This window comes from Diabrotica virgifera, chromosome 5 (assembly GCF_917563875.1).
Source record: "Diabrotica virgifera virgifera chromosome 5, PGI_DIABVI_V3a".
Lineage (NCBI taxonomy): Eukaryota > Metazoa > Arthropoda > Insecta > Coleoptera > Chrysomelidae > Diabrotica > Diabrotica virgifera.
The window spans coordinates 65124334-65146864 of NC_065447.1; the positions used below are offsets into that span (position 1 = coordinate 65124334).

Here is a 22531-nt window from a genome sequence, read left to right on the forward strand (position 1 = left end):
TAGCCAAATTAGTCCACGTCATTTTTACACTTTTTGGAAGACATTTCTAGGCCTTGCGACACATAAAATATGTTTTTCTACTGCAATACTCACGCGTACTCTACCATGTCAGTGTGCCACTTCTCGCTTTTCACCCACAGTCACCCTCGCCACTTTCTGACATCTTAAATACAACGGATCCTCAAAAATCTGCCAAAACACCCTATATTTCTTTTTCATTATCTAAACGTACAAAAGCAAACTTTATTTATTATTTATCGAGTTTCTGCTTAGTTTTCGATTCATACAAATAGAAAATATTTAATAGACTCAAAATTTTTTTTGTTGAGCAGTGCAATAAATAATATAAACAATAGTATTTTGATAGCAACCAATATTGATAAATTAGGGATCAGTCTAGATTAATATGTAGATAATTTCAGTTGGACATTGAATAGTCTAAGAGCTAGTGAACCTTTTGACTAACGGTCGTCCTGTAAGGCTAGAAATTTGTAGAGTGATAATTCATAGCACACCAAAGCTAAAAACCATGACCTGGCAGGCCTCAGCGGTGCACGTGTATCTACCAGGTGAATCGAAAAGTGCAAATTTAGGGGGTAAAATAAACTTTCTCCTGTAAGGTTTAAATTTAAGTATGTGTTTGAGTAAGTCATTTAAAAGAAATGTGTAAAATGACAGGCGATTCTGAAGAGCATAAGACCTTGCCAGGCGAGGGGAAAGATTAGGAGTTTTTCCTAAATTTATTTTTTTTGCATCGAACAAATTTTTTTTAAGTTTTTTGAATCATTCCAAACAGAAAAGGTCTTTGGTGATTTTTCTCTTAAGTTAATAGTTTTTGTTATATAAGCGATTGAAAATTTTGAAAATTGCGAAATCGACCATTTTTAACCCCAAATCGGATATTTATCTAAAAATCTCAAAGTTGCCAAGGTAGGTAGATATTCTTTAAACATTGATTGATGAAATCCCAAAGAGTTTTTTGCAATACAATATCGGAAACCCCTTTGTTTTTTAATTGCTAATCAAGCGGACGCTTCACTGTAGTATAAGTGAGGACGTTTGAGTTGGCATAAATTCATTATCTCGAGAATTGGCAAATTTCAAGAGCAATCTTCAGACAGGTCGATTTTTATTTTTAAATTAGGACTTTTTGGCATATATATAATACTAGTGACGTCATCCATCTGAGCGTGATGACGTAATCGATGATTTTTTTAAATGAGAGTAGGGGTTGTGTTATAGCTCATTTGAAAGGTTATTTAATTCTCTATTCACTAATATAAACAATAACATAATTATTTATACAGGGTGTACAAAAAAATTTTTTTTATTAAATTAACTTTGATTAAATTTGACAAATAGAAGAAAAAAATTTTTTTGTACACCCTGTATAAATAATCATGTTAATGTTTATATTACTGAATAGAGAATTAAATAACCTTTCAAATGAGCTATCACACAACACCTACTCTTATTTAAAAAAATAATCGATTACGTCATCACGCCCAGATGGATGACGTCACTAGTATTATATATATACCAAAAAGTCCTAATTCAAAAATAAAAATCGACCTGTCTGAGGATTTCTCTTCAAATTTGCCCATTCTCGAGATAATGAATTTATGCAAGCTCAAACGTCCTCAATTATACTACAGTGTAGCGCCCGCTTGATTAGCAATTAAAAAAACAAAGCGGTTTTCGTTATTTTATTGCAAAAAACTCTTCGGGATTTTATCAATCAATGTTTAAGGAATATCTGCGTACCTTGCCAATATTGAAATTTTTAGATAAATGTCCGATTTGGGTTAAAAATGGCCGATTTCGCAATTTTCAAAATTTTCAATCGCTTATATAACAAAAACTATTAACTTAAGAGAAAAATAACTAAGGACCTTTTCTGTTTGGAATGATTCAAAAAGCCTAAAAAAAATTTGTTCGATGCAAAAAGAATAATTTTAATAAAAACCCCTAATCTTTCCCCTCGCCTGGCAAGGTCTTATGCTCTTCAGAATCGCCTGTCATTGTACACATTTCTTCTAAATGACTTACTCAAACACATACTTAAATTTAAACCTTACAGGAGAAAGTTTATTTTACCCCCTAAATTTGCACTTTTCGATTCACCTGGTAGATACACGTGCACCGCTGAGGCCTGCCAGGTCATGGTTTTTAGCTTTGGTGTGCTATATTACCACTCTACAAATTTTTAGCCTTACAGGACGACCGTTAGTCAAAAGGTTCACTAGCTCTTAGACTAGAAATCCAATATGTGAGGTTTTCTCCAAAAAAATTCCAACCACGTGGGAAGAGTTCTGTGTTGCCCTGGGTAACATCCAGGCATATCTTAAACATCATATGAATTTTATATAAATATGTAAAACATCTCAATCATTTACATTTAAAGGGTTTTTACCCAATACATTTTGGTGGCTCAGGCATGCAATTTTTGGCTTTGAAACACTGATGATGGATTCCTTGATCCGAAAACGTTTTGTATTATTGTGACCCTTATTTAGGGTATTTTAAAATATACCTTTTACAAAAAACCTGGTATTTTTAAATTATTTTTGATTGAATAGTTTCACGGCCAACCTAATAAAAATTCATGTAATTTTTGTTGCAATTAGTGTTTAGCTTAAAAAATCTGGAATAACTCACAAATTAAAGCAGGTAGGTATAGGAAATGCTTGAAATAAAAAATTACCATAAAATATCATTTCATTACAATACTAAAATACAGGGTGTTCCGAAAACTCCAAAAACTCAGAAAATACTTATTCCGAGTTTCGATCAACCCTCTATAGACTCTATACTAAAATGAAACATTTCCCTATATTATTAATTTTTAACAATAGCAGACTATATTAAGAACCATTTGAACATAATAGAGTTTTTGATGTCAAATCGCTATAATTTTACAGGATGTGAATGTTGTTAAGAAATTAATAAAAAAACGTAATTATCTTTTAAACTGCCCCGTCTAACATTACAAAACCTTATATTTTAAGAAGGAAGATATTATTGTGATAGTAGTATTGAATAGTCGAGAAGAATCCAAAAATGTAAAAATATACAGGGTGTCCCATAAAAAAACGAAGTTATAAGCAACTTTCGGTGTAACCGGAAGCAGCAAATAGATGGAAATATTTTCATTAAACAGCTCACTGTTCAAAACCCCTTTATTTCAGTTTTCATGATTCAGTTACCTTTAGTTCTCGAGATATTTCTAATTGGCCGTTTATCTACCTCACCCTGTATACTCATCTATCTATTCACTTCCCCTACCTTTATTTTTGTTTCAGTAAAAACTGTTATTATCCATTTGGAATAAATGCCCCTTTAGATCTAAAACAAAACTCTTTATTCAAAGTTGCGACGTCCAAGAAGAACGTAGTCATCCATTCTGAGATTGAAAAACTAAGATGTCAGAAATAACCAGGTTCGATATACTTACTATTTAGTCTAGGCGCCAAATAGAGGTCACCGTGTCATTTTCAATTCTGATGGACAAACTCAACGGTTTCTTATGGATTTTGGGCTGCTGATTACGAATTTCGAGGGGGGATTTCGATCCGAGTGGTCAAAAAATTGTTATAAACAATTTAATTGTTTATAAATTGTTTATAAGGCTCTGGCTCATAAACTAAAAGATAAAAAATAATGTTTCAAATAAAATTTGTTCCCTAATAAAAAACGAGGAAACAACCGTTTACTAAACTTAAATCCGACAATTAGAACTCAAGATATTGTAAAATTAGTGCACAATGCAAATTGAAAATTGCAAAATAAGTATTTTTCGAAGCTTTACCGATCGTAACTCGGCTTCTACGCATGCAAATAAGCCTTATAAGATGTATTTTAAAGCTTAATTAAGAGGCTTTCAAACAAAGTTTGTTAAGTTATTTGATCTTCATTTGTTTTAAAGTTATACCCGTTTAAAGTTATAATTTTCTTAAAAAAATTGTACATTAATTTGTTTATAAAGGTTTCAAGCAAACTTGAGCTATAAACATTTATACTTTAATTAACAATAATGATAAAACAACTCAAAAGGAACAATTTGAGCTTACGAAAATGTTCGTAAGTTTATTTTTGGCTAAGATGTCGATAATTTAATGACGCGCTATGAGGCGCAAGATTGGCTCACAGTCAAGTAAGTATGTATTCTTCGACGCTTTACCGATCGTAACTCGGCTTCTACGCATGAAAATGAGCCAATATGTGATATCCATATAAAAATGGATCGAGTTCTTTTGCAGCATCATCATTGCATATAAAACGAGCATTTATGATGTGGCGGCATACACACAATTGACGGGCCTTGATGATGCTGCAAAAGAACTAGATCCACTTTATATGGATATATAGATAATTAGACTCTGAAGTCTCAAAAAGTTTTAGTTTTACTGCCTACAAGAACAGACTTGTACCACCATGTAACTGTTAAAATTTCGCTAAGAACTTATGCATATGTAAAAAAGCTGATATTCCCTGTATATCTCTATGCATATTTTGCAGAATGAAAAAAATGATTGTAAAAATAGTATTAATAAATAATATCAACTTACTTTTTAGTTATACTTCTGAAATATTAGTTTCAGTATGTTTTTTTTTCACTTAGTGCAAAAAATAGAAGACAATGTAAATAGAATGAAAGGTGATACGAGGTACAGTATGATGATGTAATTATAAGAATTATATGATAAAATTTTATTAGGATCTTCAAAAATGAAAAATGAAGATAACGTATGTATACATAGAAATTATAATTTGCATCGAGAAGTTAGCGCGTGAACCTTTACGCGGTGAGCCGATCTTGCGCCTCATAGCTCGCGCCATTAAAATATCGACATCTTGGCCAAAAATAAACTTATGAACATTTTCGTAACCTCAAATTGTTCCTTTTGAGTTTTTCTATCATTATTGTTCATAAAGTATAAATGTTTAAAGCTCAAATTTGCTTGAAACCCTTATAAACAAATGAATGTACAATATTTTTAAGAAAATTGTAACTTCAAACGGGTATAACTTTAAAACAAATGAAGATCAAGTAATTTAACAAACTTTGCTTGGAAGCCTGTTAAATAAGCTTTAAAACGACACCTTCTAAGACCTATTTACTTGCGTAGAAGCCGAGTTACGATCGATAAAGCTTCGAAAAATACTTATTTTGCAAATTGCAATTTGCATTGTGCACTAATTTTACAATATCTTGAGTTTTAATTGTTAGATTTAAGTTTAATAAACGGTTTTTTCTTCGTTTTTTATTAAGGAACAAATTTTATTTGACACATTTTTTTTATCTCTTTTAGTTTATGAGCCAGAGCCTTATAAACAATTTATAATCAATTAAATTGTTTATAACAATTTTTTGACCACTCGGATCGAAATCCCCCCTCGAAATTCGTAATCAGCAGCCAAAAATCCATAAGAAACCGTTGAGTTTGTCCATCAGAATTGAATATGACACGGTGACCCCTCTGGCGCCTAGACTAATTTGGGTATTTCTAATAAACATGACGTATGAGTGTAAACTGGTGTTGAGGTGCGTTTCTGTGATGAGTTGCCGTAGCTTCTTTGGCTATTTAAAATTAACTGTAACAAGAGTTCAAAGTGTAAACATAGTGCTTCGATTTAAAAGAGCTTGAACGAGATTGTGTACTCGTGGTGGCCTACTACTCCACAAGTGGGAGAGCCCAGTTGAAGTATCATACTATTATTAGATATTTTAAAGAAAATTAGCATAATTAGTCTGTATGTATTTTGTATTTTTTAGGATTTGACCCCATTGCACCGGTTCGTCATCCCGCCATGAGTAGTGCCGCTATTATTGGTATAGCGGTTGCCGTTATTATCGTGGTTCTTATCGTTATGGATATCACCTGTTTCTTCATAAACAAAGTGGGCATAATAGCTTTATGCTTTAATTCTAGATCGAAACAAAGTGACGAGGACGATCCTAAGTTGGGAAGGTATGTTCGTCTTAGTTTTATGTAGACACACCGGAAAAGTCTGGGAATATTTTTAGAAGGAGACCTAAGTTCTCCTTTAATTGTTTTTGGATAAATAATAATTGATTAGTAGTGATTAGTACCTAGTATTTAATGTACAACAAAATTTGTTGAAATGTCAAAAATAACGAGAATGCCATGAAGTGCAATTAAAAAAAAATGTGGTCATCACAAAGTATGGTCACAACAAACTGAATGAAATTATACCATCAGCAGAAGAACAACAAGGTTTTAGGTTGGGAAGACTGACGCTATATTTATAATGAGGCAATTTCAAGATAAATCGTTAGAATACAACAAACTGGCATATTTTGTTTCGTGGTCTTTAAGAAAGAATTTGACAGGGTTAAATTAAAAGACGTTATCCATTTGTTATATGTACTCAAGAGAGGTACCTCTAGGAATAATTAAAACGATCGAAAACATCTACCAGAACAACACAATAAAAGTAAAAGTAGAAGATGAACTAACTGACCCAATTGAAGCTGGCAATGGGATAAGACAGGGGGATCCCTTGAGTTCTTAATTGTTCAACCTGATCATGGATGAAATAATAAAAAAAAGTAAGAACTAAACCGGATACCAAATGGGAGAAAAACAACTTCAAATAATCTGCTATGCAGACGATGCAATAATAATCTCTCAAAGTGAAGATGATTTGTATGCTGCACCAATTTAACATAACCGCCAGAAAATTTAACATGTTAATTTCCCCCAAAAAGATAAATGCATGGTTATAACAGCAAATCCAATGAGATGTAAATTGGAGCTGGAGGGTCAGATAATAGAACAAGTGCTGGAGTTTAAATATCTTATCATCACACCATCTAGCTACGGAAGGCTCGAAACAGAAGTGAATAGAGCAAACAAAGCCGCAGTTTGCCTGAATGACACAATATGGAGAAATAAAGATATCGGAAAAGAAATGAAAGGTAGAATTTACAAAACAGTCATCAGACTAATAATGACATACGCAGCAGAAACACGACCCGACAGAGAGGACAAAACGATTGCTCGAAACAGCGGGGATGAAAACCCTTCGAAAAATCTATGGTATGACTCCATGGGACAGAGCTAGAAGTACAGATATACGACGGAGATGCAAGGTGGAAAACATTAATAACTGATGAAGAAACAGAATAATAGAATGGAATGACCACATAAGCCGAATGACAACATATAGAGTAGTAAGGACTGCGAGAGACGGTTCCCCAATAGGAAGGCGATCAGTGGGAAGACCACGAAAACGATGAAATTACCACTTACTAGAGGCACATTGAAAAAACAGTCATGTCTATACAAAAACTAGAAGAAGAGACCAAAATGATCGTAATAAAAAAAAACAAATTTAATACAAGTACATCTGTCGTTCAAAGACAAAATGAGATTGTCAATATTCTGTTGATGTACATATATCCATTCTTCTATCAAACATGTACATTTTGATATTCTTGACACCATTCTAATCTTGCAGCGCGAGTGCTTCTGGAGATAGGTGAACATCTCAATGACCTTTGCATGTGGATATTGGCTTCATAGAGACGATTTCTTACAGTACCACGACCTATAATTACCTGGTATGCCCGCTGCAAATCGCTAACCAATTCAAGTGCTGTAATTGTCAGTTGTCTTCTAGCGCTAACACCAAAAATTGAGCTTGAGCTGAAGATGTAGCGCGCTCATGTTCTCACTCCGCCACAATCGACAACACTTTGGGAGACTCCTACGAGCTCAGCTACATTAGTTTGCCGCTTGCCACCTTGAAGAATCACCTTGCCACGTTCATCTCATCCAATGTTAAATGACGTCGTTTTACGATAAACAACACTATTTTCAATGCACTAACTAAACTAGAAATTTATAGCACAAACAATATCGAAACTACAAGAATATTTATTGCAGTATAAAAACTATAGTTTTTTCCTCTCCTGTTAAAAACTTTGCCAAATTTTCATGATCACTTTTGCTGTTTTATTTTATTCACAAAATGTACAAGATGAGAAACTGTACAAATTCAATTGAAATTAAACGACCACATGAATTTATTTTTATTAATTTTATTATGCGATAAAAATATCCCTAGACTTTTCCGATATGTAGTTTATTGACATTTACGATTCATATTTAACTCACATTTATTTTACTTTATTTTTAATTTGCATAAGAAAGATGCTGACATATACAGATATAATAAAACAGCAAGTTTGGTTGGTCTACAGTTTTGGTGCAATAATGCTGAAATTCAAAATATAGCATTTTGAAATTGTGTGGAATATCTGTTTGGTACTAAAGAACAAAAAATTGAAATGTATACGTACTTTTAGTCGAGGTTGTGAGGCCGCTACCGTAGGAAAAATGTTCGGTTTCTTTGCGCTTCCTTGTTTAAAAATATCCTCTTTTATAAAAGAAAATAACGCATTAATGAAAATACTTCGAAGAAGTAATATAATTCAAAGAGGAACCCGAAGAAGAAATACAAGAGGTCCTAGCTTACGATAATGAGGATGAACTGAACAAATAGGGATGAACGAAATCTTGGAAAAAATAGAAAAGCTAAAAAAGTCTGTAAAAAGATATCAATAGATGAGCAAACGTAATATTTATTGTTTAAGTTTTAGTAGAGGCTAGATTTAGCGTTAATTAGCGACGTAATACATCACTAATGTAATATTTTTCCACACAAACTGCACTGCTTACTAATTTGCTTATTTTTTGCTTGTACTTGTTTGTTCGTGATATCAGACAACAGTATTCCTTAACAGATATAAGTGACGTAAAAAGGAAATGAGTAAATACATATAGCAAGACAAAAGGTGTTGTTCACAACTGAACATTTCACAGTAAACATGTCGCCCTCAGATAAAGCTATCCCAGATTTAGAGAGTCACTGTTATTTTATCGAAGGCCAGCTGAAAATGTGGAAAAGTGGGTTTAAGCTAAGAGGGTAACGAAAGAATCATGTATATTTTGAAAATATTACAGAACACGCTATACAGATAAGAGCGAAAAATATTATTAAAGAGAACATACTTATCAATTAGGAATAACTAACTACAAGATTAACTTGATAATCTAACTGATTCTGGTAGAAACATCATCTTGAACAGATTAAAATAAGAACGTGGAAAGAATACCTAGGTAAACTATTTGAAGATCAAAGAGATAACACCTTTGAGCTAGAAGAGGTAAATGATGGACCAAGAATTTTACAGGAGAACATTTTACATTTTACCAAGAATACTTTAAATCTCGTATACTGAACCAGTCACAAATTAGGACGAAGAATGACGAAGTTATAATACTTCGGACACATTATGCGAATTGAATCTAGTAATGCCCTCCTACAAGCCATTCTTCTTCTTTAAGTTCCATCTTCTATCGAAGGTTGGAAATCATCATAGCAATGCGGACCCTGTTGACTGCCGCTCTAAATAGCTGTGCACTACTGCATTCGAACCATTCCCAGGTTCTTAAGCCAGGATGTTCTTCGTCTTCCCACATTTCGCTTTCCTCGGATTTTGCCTTGCATAACAAGTTGTAATAATGAGTATTTTTGCCCTCTCATCACATGTCCCAAGTACTCAAGTTTTCGTCTTTTGATAGTTAGTATCATTTCCGGTTGATTTCCTATCCTTCTAGTTACTTCCACGTTCGACATTCTTTGAATCCATGATATTCGTAGGATTCTTCTGTAACACCAAAATTCGAAGGCGGCCAACTTATTCAAATGGACTTGTTTCAACGTCCACGCTTCCAAGCCGTAAAGAAGAGTAGAGAACACGTAACATCGAAGCATCCTTAGACGTAGTTCTAACCTTATATCCCGACAACAAAGAAACTTTTTAAGTTTAATGAATGATGCACGTGCTATTTCAATACGTGTCTTAATTTCTTTGGTTTGGTCTACATTTGATGTTATCCATGTTCCTAAGTATTTGTAGTTATCCACACTCTCAATCACAGTATCTTCAATAGTTAATTGGATGTTTACTTGTGCTGATTTAGTTATGATCATGCATTTAGTTTTCTTTAAATTCATCTTCAGTCCGTACTCATGACAGCGTTCATTAAGGCGTTGCATAACGTTCTGTAAATCATTGTTGTTATCTGTTATTATTACTGTATCGTCTGCAAAACGAAAGTTGTTCAAAACTTCTCCATTGATAGATATACCTTCTATTGAATTTGAGAGCGCTTCTTGAAATACCGCTTCACTGTAGACATTGAAAAGTAGTGGAGACAGCACGCAACCCTGACGGACTCCTCTATGTATTTTGATATCTTGGGTGTCCTGGCCGTCAACTCTTACCTTGGCAGTTTGATTCCAATATATATTAGATATAATTTTCATGTCACGACTGTCAATATTTTTGCTTTTTAATATATCTACAAGCTTTTTATGTTGAACTTTATCAAATGCCTTTTCAAAGTCTACAAAGCATAAGTACATATCCTGATTCATGTCCATGCATCTCTGGGCCAGCACATTCAAGCCGAACAAAGCATCTCGCGTGCTCATACCATTTCTAAAGCCAAATTGTGTGTCACTGATTTCATATTCGAGAGTTTTAACAATTCTACTATGTATTATTTTCAAAAATGTTTTAAGTGTGTGACTCATTAAAGATATTGTTCTGTGATCCGAGCAGGTTGTTGCACTTGACTTTTTGGGAATTGCTACAAAGGTCGATTGCAGCCATTGTTTGGGGATTGCGGCAGTCTGATATATTAGATTAAAGAGTTCAACCATTACATCAATACCATCTTCATCAATCAGTTTTAATAATTCGATGGGCACATCATCTGGTCCAGTAGCTTTACCCTCTTTCGTGTTTTTGATGGCATAGATGACTTCGTCTCTTAATATTGGTGGTCCAGTATCCTCTGTGATTTCTAATGACTGTTCTCCTCTTTCATCATTAAAGAGTTGTTGGATGTAATTGGTCCATTGACACAATCTCTCCTTCACGTCAGTAATAATATCCCCTTTATCATTTTTAAGGGTATTCGTTCTTGTGCTTTTTCTAGAACCTGTCATTTCTTTGATTTTTTTGTGTAAATTAAAACTGTCATACTTTTTATCCAGGTCTTCTATTTCTTTGCATCTGTCGGAGAGCCACCTCTCTTTTGCCTCTCGAATTTTCTTTTTGATGCTTCTCTGAATTTCTTTGTATTTATTCGGGTCTTTTGTTTTATGTTTTCTTCGTTCTTCCATAAGTTCAAGAATTTCTACTGTCATCCCAAGATTTTGTTTTTTCTCCAAGTGGTTTGAGGGTTTCTTTTCCAACTGATACTAAGGCATGTTGAATTTTTCCCCATTTTTGGTCAACAGTCAGAGTTTCCGCACTATCTTCTTTGACTTTCCTTAAGTTCTCGTTTATTTTAAATTTCGTTTCCGCATAGGTCTTGTCTTGTTTGAGCCACCTTGTATCCATGATTTTATTGGAGCTAGGGCTCTTTATCGTCTTTAGTTTCACTCTCATAGACAAAACAACCGGGTTGTGATCGGAGGATATGTCCGCTCCTGGATAAATTTTAGATGATACTATAGAATTTCTATATCTTCTGTTGACGATAATATAATCTATTTGATTTCTCACTATTTTGTTGTTATTGTCAGCTGGTGACTTCCATGTATATAGTCTCCGTTTAGGAAGTTTGAACAAGGTATTTGCAATTATGAGTTCCTCATTGATACAGAAATCAACAAGCCATTATGTAAGGAAAAATATTTGGAAAGTGATGTCCAATAAGAAGAACATTCTGGTTGAAGAACCTCAGGACCTGGTTCAACGCAACATCTGTGTAGCTTTTCCGCTCTGCTGAAGATCAAGATTTTTATGATTATCGCCAACATTTGTCACGGATATACACATCAAATTAGTATTAAATGCGGAATATCTCGTTTCGTTCTTCACAAAAAAACCTTTCTAAATAGGTAGTGATGTTGATTATAGTTACTCTCGAGTATTCGTTACTTTGATTACTATGATTACTTTTGTTACTTTTGTATTTGAGTACCGGTAATCATCAAGAATCGTATTTCTCAGCAGGTAGGTATTTTGTATAAAGTAATCATTTACACTGCAGTATTCGTTACTTTGATTACTATGACTACTTTTGTTACTTTTGTATTTAAGTACCGGTAATCATATCTGGAATCGTATTTCTCAGTAGGTAGCTATTTTGTATAGGTATTCCGATATAACAACGACCTTCACCGATCTGTTTAGGGGATAAAAATGATTTGATTACTATGATTACTTTTGTATTTGAGTACCGGTAATCATATCGAGACTCGTAATCATAACGGTAATCATAACGACCTTCACCGATCTGTTTAAGGGATAAAAATGATTTGATTACTATGAGTACTTTTGTTACTTTTGTATTTGAGTACCGGTAATCATATCGAGAATCGTATTTCTCAGTAGGTAGGTCTTTTGTATAGATATTCCGATACAATAACGACCTTCACGAGGTACGAAGTAATCAGAGTAATCAAATAGATACAATAGTCATTACTCGCTCTGTTACGATTGGTACGAAGTAATCAGAGTAATCAAAGTAATCAAAGTAGATATAATAATCGTTACTCGCTCTAATACGATTGTTATGAAGTAACGAAGTAATCAGAGTAATCAAAGTAATTAAAGTAGCTACAATAGTCGTTAGTAGATCTGATACGATTGGTACGAAGTAACGATTGGTACAAAGTAACGAAGTAATCAGAGTAATCAAAGTAACGATCAAAGATCTTATTACACATAGATTTGGCCAACTCCGAAATATAGCGTAACGCGGAGCAGTTCTGGTCGGTGGTCTATCTATCTCTCTCTATCGGCGATTAACTTTCTCTATCATATGATGGCCGCCGCCTCTGTGTTTCTGTCGTTCCGTTACTCCCACCTCTTGGTAGATACGCTCACATTTGCACGACAGACAAAGATAGCTAGACCACCGTACTTGATATCGACGTTACACCCCGATGCATTGAATGGCATATCCCTAGCCAAGTCTATTCTCTTTACATGTCTCTGGTAACGATTTGCCTCCCTGTATAGTAATAGTTACTTTCGGTATTCGTAAGTAACGAGTACTTTGTAACGAATAGTTACTTTTTCAACATCACTATTTCTAAGTAGGTATTTGATGAAAAGGTTCTTTTTGGTGATATTTTATAGACCAATATCAATGTATATTATTTAATAGTAGTATATCACAGCTTATTATTACACATACATACCAAGGGAATTTTAGTTTATACAGTTGGCGTTTTCCCGTGCCTTATTGCAGTTACAAGGCAGCGCCGGCTCACCCTAGCAGCTTGAACCTACCGCAACCGATTAAGTTGACAACGAGTCCCATGTAAGCAATTTACAGTTATAACGTGGGATATAAGTTTTGAGACAAGTTAATTATCATACTGAAAGGATAAAATGAAAACTCTCTACCAAATCGATCATACTCCCTAATTACATGCTTTTTGATTAAAATTTTCCCATCTTGGACAGGACCATTTCGATTCGGTTTCCTTAAATTTTTTCTTATCAATCCATTTTTAAGTTCTACTTCTATTGAAGGTTGGAAATAATCATCTCTATGTTGACTTCCGCTCGAAATTGAGCCAGGATTTTCTTCGTTTTCCCTCATTTCGATTTTCTCGAATTTTGCCTTGCATAATAAGTTGTAATAATGAGTAATTTTGTACTTCAGTTTTCGTCTTTTAATATTTAATGTAATTTCCGCTTCATTTCTTATCCTTTTCGATACTTCCACCTTTGACATTCCTTGAATACTCTGTGTATTTTGATATCTCGGTATATATAGATTACGATATAATTTTCACCCTACGACTGTCAGTAGTTTGGCTTTTTAATATATCTAAAGCTTTTTATGTCAAAACTTATCAAATACCTTTTCAAAGTCCACCAAACATAATAGTCCAGATAAATAAGGATTTTCTCGGGACACTCAATGATCCAGGTAGCTGACTACTTTTTTAGTTATTGTAGACCTATAGGAAGAAAACCTACCTGTTTCCTGCCTGGAGTTCGCGTACGTTTTTTAATTATTAACAATTTAGTGCAAAAATCACGATTTTTTCGATTTTTTGCAACTAATTCAAAAGCTAAATAGTTGAAATAAAATTACAAAATTAAATTTTTTTGAACATTGAAATACCTTTAAAATGCCGATTTTTGAAAGTTAAAAAGTTAATTTGTTGCTACCCGAACTGCAAAATAAGTGAAAATCGTTATTTGTTAATAACGTTTAATAAAACTATCTTAGAACTTTAGTGTTTCGCCCAAAGCTGGGTATTGGGGTACTTAACAAACCCTCAAAATTTGAGACCGATCCATTAATTAGTTTAAGAGTTATTCTATTTGTTTATCCCAGAGACCTTTAGTTTGCAATAACATAAGACAGAAAATAATGAAGATAGGACAATTCTGAGTATGCCAAATGCAAGTAGAGGAGTGATAGTATTAAAATGTATTAAAAAAAGGTAAAAAAATAATAAATATAGTCAAAAATCCTAATGCAAACATTTTGAAATTTTGTAGTTTATAAACATTTAGAATAACTTTAAAAATGTTGTCCGTATAAACAATCTTTTTATATAGTCGAAAAGCTAGTATTTTAATACGAATTTTCAAATAAAAAAAATTAGCCTGGGTTCATTTGGGATGAAGTTAGCCATGTGTTTTTTTTTAATTCACGGCTAATTTGTTTATAATAATTAAGGAATCTAATTAATGCCATTTTAAAGAATGGGATTTGTATTTTTTTCTTAAAAAATTTGCACAAACATTGTACTTCACAGCACCCTCTACGATTTTTCAAAAATGTAGTTCAAACGATTACTAGGGGGAACCTACAAATCCACAGAGTTAAAATACCAAAAAAGCAATTTCACACTAATACAATTTTCTATATCTCCGAAACAACTCCATGATTTTGATCTTTCTTTTTTTAATTTGTATGTAATTTCTACGTACATTACAAATATGTATATAATTTGTTTATAGATTTATTAATTAATAAACAGTCTAATTTGTTTAAACAATTCTTGAATGACTATTTTTTTACAAAAATCTAATTTTTTAAACATGGTATCATTAATGCTTATAGAAAAAGATAAAGTAGACTTTAATAAATAAATTATTTTTATTAGATAATTATTTATTGGAGATAATATATTTATTAAAGTATACCTTAACTTTTTCTATGATTAATAATGATAGTATAATTAAAATCATGGATTTTTGTAAAAAAAAAATTTTTCAAAAGTTCTTTAAACAAATTAGACTGTTTATTAATTAAATAATGTCTAGACAAATTGCATATTTGTAATGTACATAAAAATTACATACCAATTTAAAAAAAGAACGATCAAAATATATTCAGTAGATCCCGAGATATAGAAAATGACAGTAGTTTTAAGTTGTCTTTTTTAGTTTTTGAACTTGTGCATTTGTCGGCTCCCAGCTCCCCCTTCACTTACCACGAGTAGTCACCAATTGAACTACATTTTTAAAAATTCGTGTAAAATTACCAGCTTTTCTAATATGTAAAAGGATTTTTTGTACGGACAATATTTTTAAAGTTATTCTAAATGTTTATAAATTACAAAATTTCGAAAATTTGGCATTAGGATTTTTGACTATATTAGATAATTTTTTTTATCTTTTTTTAAGACATTTTGATAGCATCAGTTTTCTACTTTCATTTGGCATACGCAGAGTTGCCCTATCTTCATTATTTTCTGTCTTATGTTATTGCAAAATAAAGGTCTCTGGGATAAACAAATAGAATTACTCTTAAACTAATTAATGGATTGAGGATTTGTTAAGTACCCCAATACCCAACTTTGGGTGAAACACTAAAGTTCTAAGGTAGTTCTAATGAAAGTTACTAACAAATAACGATTTTCACTTATTTTGCAGTTTGCGTAGCAAGAAATTAACTTTTTAACTTTCAAAAATGGGCATTTGAAGGTTTTGCAATGTTATAAAAAATTTAATTTTGTAATTTTATGTCAACTATTTAGCTTTTGAATGGGGTGCAAAAAATCGAAAAAAATCGCGATTTTTGCACTAAATTGTTAATAATTAAAAAACGGACGCGAACTCTAGGCAGGAAATAGGTAGGTTTTCTTCCTATAGGTCTACAATAACTGAAAAAGTAGCCAGCTACCTGGATCTTTGAGTGTCCCGAACATGGTCTATTTCTAGCCTATTTCCCTGGTGTATAAGTAAATGTCCTGATTCATGTCCATGCATATCTGGGCCAGCATATTCAAGCCGAATAAAGTATCTCTTGTGCCCATACCATTTCAAAAGCCAAGTTGTGTGTCAGTTATTTCACATCCAAGAGTTTTAACAATTCTGCTGTGTATTATTTTCAAAAAGGTTGTAAGTGTTTGACTCATTAATGCTATTGTTCTGTGATTTGAGCAGGTTGTCGCACTTGACTTTTTGGGAATAGCTACAAAGATCAATTGCAGTCATTGTCTGGGAATTGTGGCATATTAGATTAAAGTATTCCACCATTACGTCAATAACAGCTTCCCTTATCACAATTATTGTTATTTATTTTCGGCTCTCCGTCTGCTGGCATAAAGCTCTCTACACATGAGCTTGTAGAACCTTTGGAGGTTTCCTTCTCTCGGTCTTAATAACTTCTATAAGTTATAGATATTCTTAAAATTATTTTGTTTTTACATTTTAATCTGGATCTATCGAAATAGCTTTGACGCCTATTAATGAAAATTATACACGAGATGTTTTACCTGCTTTCAGGTAAATATCAAGTTATCAGCCATATAAATATTTATGAAATAAAGCAAACTTCTCAAACCTTAAATCCCATACGTTATGTTTGCCAAACATGCATGTTTGTCAAGTGTAAATTTAAAGAATTTTTTTGTGGATCGTTATTTTTTTACTGGTTGGGCTTGTAGTAAAATTTGGCACATATTAAAAAAACAAAGACGGTGTAATTTTGTCTAAAACTGTTACTCTTTTGACAGAACTTTTTTCGTATTTATGTAGGGGTTCTGAAACAGTTTTCTTGTGAGACGTTTAAGTTAAATATAGTATTGTCCTTTTCATGATCATTTTTCAGTGCGTAACAAATGATAGGAAAAAGGGTAAGTCCGTGACAATACACATTTATGACATTTATTCTAACATGACATTTTAGTTAAATCTGACAGTTGTCACATTTTATTTTCAATTTGGAATAAAAACAAATCAAATGTGTTTCTTGCATTTATAAAATGGTATTTTCTTTGATTTGTATAGTCTTATAAATTATACAGATTATATTTGTAATATTATTATCTAATTAAAAAAAATTATTTTTTTATTATGGCGCCATCTATCGACAACTAGAATAACTAGAATAAATGTTATAAAAATGTCACCGACGAAATGTAATCACCGACGTGCCTTTTTTTCTGTTACATACAATTTAATGTGTTAGAAAAAAATCGAAAAACTGTAACGCACTGAAAGATGATCATGAGAAATACTGTATGTATTTATATTGGTTGATCAACGTCACTTTTAGAGTTCGCGAAATATGAGAGTCCTTCCATATTTTGGCCACCTTTCCTATGGCGACTTTTGCCGGATCACATCTACGTTTTATTTTTTCCTGTAGGGACTCTGTGTTTGTGATCGATGATCCCAAATATAAGTATGAACTCATAACCTCAAATCTGTCAATCGATAACCAGTCGTATAAGCTCAATTAACTCTTCTTGACTATTTGCAAGAATGTCTGTGTCATCTGCAAAACGTAGGTTGTTTATTTTTCGGCCATTTTTTGAGATGCCTTTTTCTCTTCCTTCAAGCGCTCTTCTCCATTTATAGTAAGTAATTGTGGACAGTACATATACTTCCTTGTCTGACATCTTGTTCTGGATGGAACTCCTTTGAGAGTTGAGGGCCGATTTCTCATTTCGAGTTCAACTCAAGATTAATTTAATGAGCTACGGTAAAAAGTCAAAATTGTCTTTCTCAATTTATACTATTGATTATGTTCAAAATAAGAGAGCTAAAAGGAACTACAACGTTAACGGGGTTTTATTGTTTCATATGGTCAAAGGATCTCTAAAAATGAAAAAACCGTGGAGTGTTACCATTTAAATGGGTGCGTTTTTGAGAAAGGGATGGATTAGTCCCTAGGCACAGGGTGCATTAGGGTGAGTTCTATGCACTTTTGGTACAAACACGTCTACAGAAAAATTGTTTTAGGTTAAATTTACTATCGAAATATCACCTTTTAAGGTCAAAAATACACTGCGCGTCATAGAAAACGGGCACCCTAAAAAATGGGTCATTTTTGATGTCGCGTATCTCCTAAACCTGTTGTCCGATTTAAGTGATTTTTTGAATATGTTATAGCCCCATTCATTGTTAATATCTATGTAATAATATTTTTGCAAAACAGGTAAATTTTCATTGTATACCGGGTGTACGAATCAAACTGTGTTTTTTTCTCAAAGTTCGCAACACCCTGTGGAATATTCTAGCATTTATAAAATACTGAAATTAACACCCAACGATAGCCTCAGGTTTTCTGAACATTCTGTTTTTTTATTCATTCGCTTATGTTGGATACTACAGAAGTTATGTACTTTAACAACTAGGCATGCGCTTTATCAGTACAGGGTGTTTCTAAAGAAGTACGACAAACTTTAAGGGGTAATTCTGCATGAAAACATAATAACCGGTTGCTTTATAAACATATGTCCGCAAATGCTTCGTTTCCTACATACAGGATGTTGAATTTTTGCAAGATATGATTTTTCAGTTTTATACTTTTAACAATTTTTGATATGTTTTACGATTAGAGAGTCTATCGCTAGTAGATTAACGACACACGTACATTTTTGTGCTCCTAGTAATTTTCAAGATTACGCTGTAAATAATAATAATTTCGCAAACAAATTTTGCATACCAGTTTCCATATACCAATAGTCATTAGTGGTTGTAAAAAATTTTGTGTAAAAAAAGTGCAATTACAGTGAACATAAACAACTGTGAGTACCATTTCACAATTTATTAATAATAAAACAAACTATACTAATTACATACCAGTAAAAAAACCCGATCATGCCTTCTACCTCAGTTTGTTCTAACTGCTCCAAAAACATAGCAACAGCTGACCGTAAACTTCAGTGCGATGGTTGTAAGCGACAAATACATATCACATGCACGGATCTTTCTTCCGACGATCGCGTTACTCGACAGAAAATTCGTGGGATAAGTATCCTATGTAATTCTTGCAGCTCAAATATCTCTAATTTTTCGGAAATAAAAGATCTTTTGCTGGACTTTAAAATGGAAATTCGTACGAAAATTAATGATTTTGAAAGTAAAATAACTGAGTTAAATAACAAGCTCAGCCAAATTGACTTGTTTAAGTCTACCGAATTCACGGATAATATTGCAAACGAAGCTGTAGATCGCATGACACGTGCGAAGAATATTCTAATCAGAGGCGTTCCAGAATCTTCCTCTGGGGATGCACAACGCAGAAAAGATGACGACGCAAATAAGATTAACCTTGTCTTGGCAACTGTTGGCTGTCAGGAAAAGCAAATCACTTTCTACAGAGTCGGCAAAGCGAACCAACGTTTTTCCCGAATGATAAAGGTAGTAAGGAGTTCGGAATACCACGTTAAAGATATTTTGAGAAATAAAGCAAAACTTTTGGAAAACAAAGCCACGGAAAAATTCTCAATAATTGACGATAAGACGCCCATCCAACAAACACGCTTAAAAGAACTCCGAAATGAACTAGAAATTCGCAAAAATAACGGTGAACATGACTTAACAATTAAATACATTAATGGCACTCCCAGAATCACGAAATTTCGTTCATAATTTTTCTACCGATAGATTTAATGATTGGCTATTTCTATATACGAATTTAGATTCACTTTCTGCAAAATTTGATGAATTTGTATGCACAGTGCAACTTCTTCAGCCACACATTATGTGTATTGCTGAATCCTGGCTTAAACCCTCAATCCCTGATTCTTCTGTTAACATCAATGGATATACAATTTATCGTAAAGACAGAGAAAATCGTGTCGGTGGTGGTGTATGCATTTATTTATCTAATATTATTACCACAACTTTCAAAATTAACATTAACCCATTAGATATTCCTGGAATAGATGCTATTCACGTGTCTATTACTAAAAATCCATTTTGCCTTAATTTAGTCTGTATATACCGTCCACCTCTTACAGTACTTGCACACGATAATATTATGTTTACTAAACTTGAAGAACTATCATCTCTCGATAATCTCATTATTACTGGAGATTTTAATTTTCCGGAGATCACCTGGCCAATAACTTCGTTATCTGACACCGAAAACTCTCATAATTTATTTAAAAGTTTTGTAGTAAATTCGAACTTAATACAGCTCATTACAGAACCTACCAGATTTAGAACTAATAACCAACCATCTACTTTAGATCTGGTGCTTATTAACGACGAACAGCTGATTTCATCTCTCGAAATCAGCTCTCCTATAGGAAAGTCAGATCATGCAGTTATAACGGCTCACATCCAATTCAATCAAATTCTACCCCGCAAAAATAATATTGTAACATACACCACAACAGATTTTTCTGAAGTCGACGCTGAATTCTCTCAAATCAACTGGAATTTGTTTTTTGCTGACTTAAACGACCCATCATCAATGTGGACTGCATTTCTCGATACCGTCCACAATATAATTTCTAAAAATACTACCATCCGTAAGACTTATAAAAACAATCTTAAACCGTGGATTAATCAAACGGCAACAGAAAAAATTAATCACAAACGACATCTCTGGCGGAAATTTAAACAGACCGGGCTTTACAGCGATTTTCAAAACCACCGCAGATTTTCAAATAATTTACAAACATTTCTAAAAACTTTAAGACGTAATTTTGAAACAAGTGTTATTGAAAGCGGTAACATTAAAAAAGTTTACAAATACATAAGATCCTCATTGACATCTAAAGTGTCCATACCTTTACTACAAAAACCTAATCAGACTTTATGCTCTTCTGACACAGATTCTTCCGAAACTCTCTCCTTAGCATTTTCACAGGTTTTTACTAAAGAATCGAATGATGGCAATCTACCTCCTATTAGGTGTAACCGTGTCGGCGCATCCTTAGAGCAAGTCGAATTTACAGTGGATCATGTCAAACAACATTTAATGAAACTTCGCACAGTCGCTTCACCTGGTTTAGATGGTTTAACACCAAAAATGTTAAAAAGATGCGCAGACACGCTTGCAATACCTTTAACGTTAATTATGCAGACTTCTTTTATCCAGAATTCCTTACCCCCTAGTTGGAAATTAGCATCCGTCACCCCTATTTTTAAAAAAGGCAACAAACTCGATCCCAACAATTATCGTCCGATTAGCTTGCTGTCAGTAGTTGGTAAGGTCATGGAAGCCATTATTTCCGAGGAGATGACTAAATTCCTTCTCCAGGAACATGTCATTCCAACACAACAACATGGATTTGTGTCTGGCCGCTCTACTCTAACCAATCTCCTACATTGTGTTAACGACTGGACGCTATCCCTTAACAGTTCGCAGCCGGTCGACGTTGTTTATCTAGACTTCTCTAAAGCCTTTGACCGTGTCCCTAAGCGCAGACTTCTACATAAGCTAGAACATTTCGGAGTTCGCGGTACTTTACTTCGTTGGATAGATGATTTCCTGACAGATCGACATTACAAAGTTAGAGTTGGCGAATCTTTCTCACAGGACAGGTTAGTGGAAAGTGGAGTGCCTCAGGGTTCTGTCCTCGGACCTCTGCTTTTTACGGTTTATACCAGCGATGTTCCTTATTATGTTTCCAGTAAAATATCGTTCTATGCTGATGACACAAAAATATATGCCAATCCTATGACAAACCAGTTAACCCTCCAAAGGGACTTGGACTCTATCTTTACTTGGTGTTCCCAATGGTTACTACCCTTAAACGCGGAAAAATGTGTAGTGCTTAGAATTGGTAAAAATAACCCACTTGTGCCGTATTTTGTTAACGGGCGACCATTAGATTCAGTGTTCTCGTATAACGACCTTGGTGTTATCGTAAACAGCAGTCTAACGTGGTCCGACCACATTACTTCTATTTGTAAACGTGCGAACTCCAGACTATATCTTATTCGGAGGTGTTTTTCGAGAGTTTCAATGCAGTCATTCTGTAAACTTTACACTATTTACGTAAGACCGATTCTTGAATACGCTGGTCCAACGTGGCATCCTGATTTGGTTCGAGACAAAACATTGTTGGAAAACGTCCAAAGAAAAGCAACTCGAATTCCATTGGGACTGAGAAGACCCTCCTATGCAGAGAGACTTAGTATGGCCAATCTAACTTCCTTCGAACTTCGTCGACAACGTGGAGACTTAATAACCACTTTTAAAATATTAAAATTCAGTTTCGGAAATCTCGACGAAATGTTTACTATAAACCAAGA

At 33.5% G+C, this 22531-nt stretch overlaps 1 protein-coding gene across 3 annotated transcripts in view; it reads left to right on the top strand.

The window, feature by feature from the left end:
* Positions 1–22531, top strand: part of LOC114325164 (fasciclin-2) — a 246675-nt gene that overhangs the window by 184818 nt on the left and 39326 nt on the right. The window contains exons 8-9 of one of the 3 annotated variants that reach the window (XM_028273136.2): positions 5777–5972; positions 13272–13379. In XM_028273136.2, the coding sequence (XP_028128937.1) occupies positions 5777–5972; positions 13272–13379 (304 nt within the window). The remainder of the gene's footprint in view (positions 1–5776; positions 5973–13271; positions 13380–22531) is intronic. The other 2 variants (XM_028273137.2, XM_028273138.2) reach the window with 2 other exon arrangements.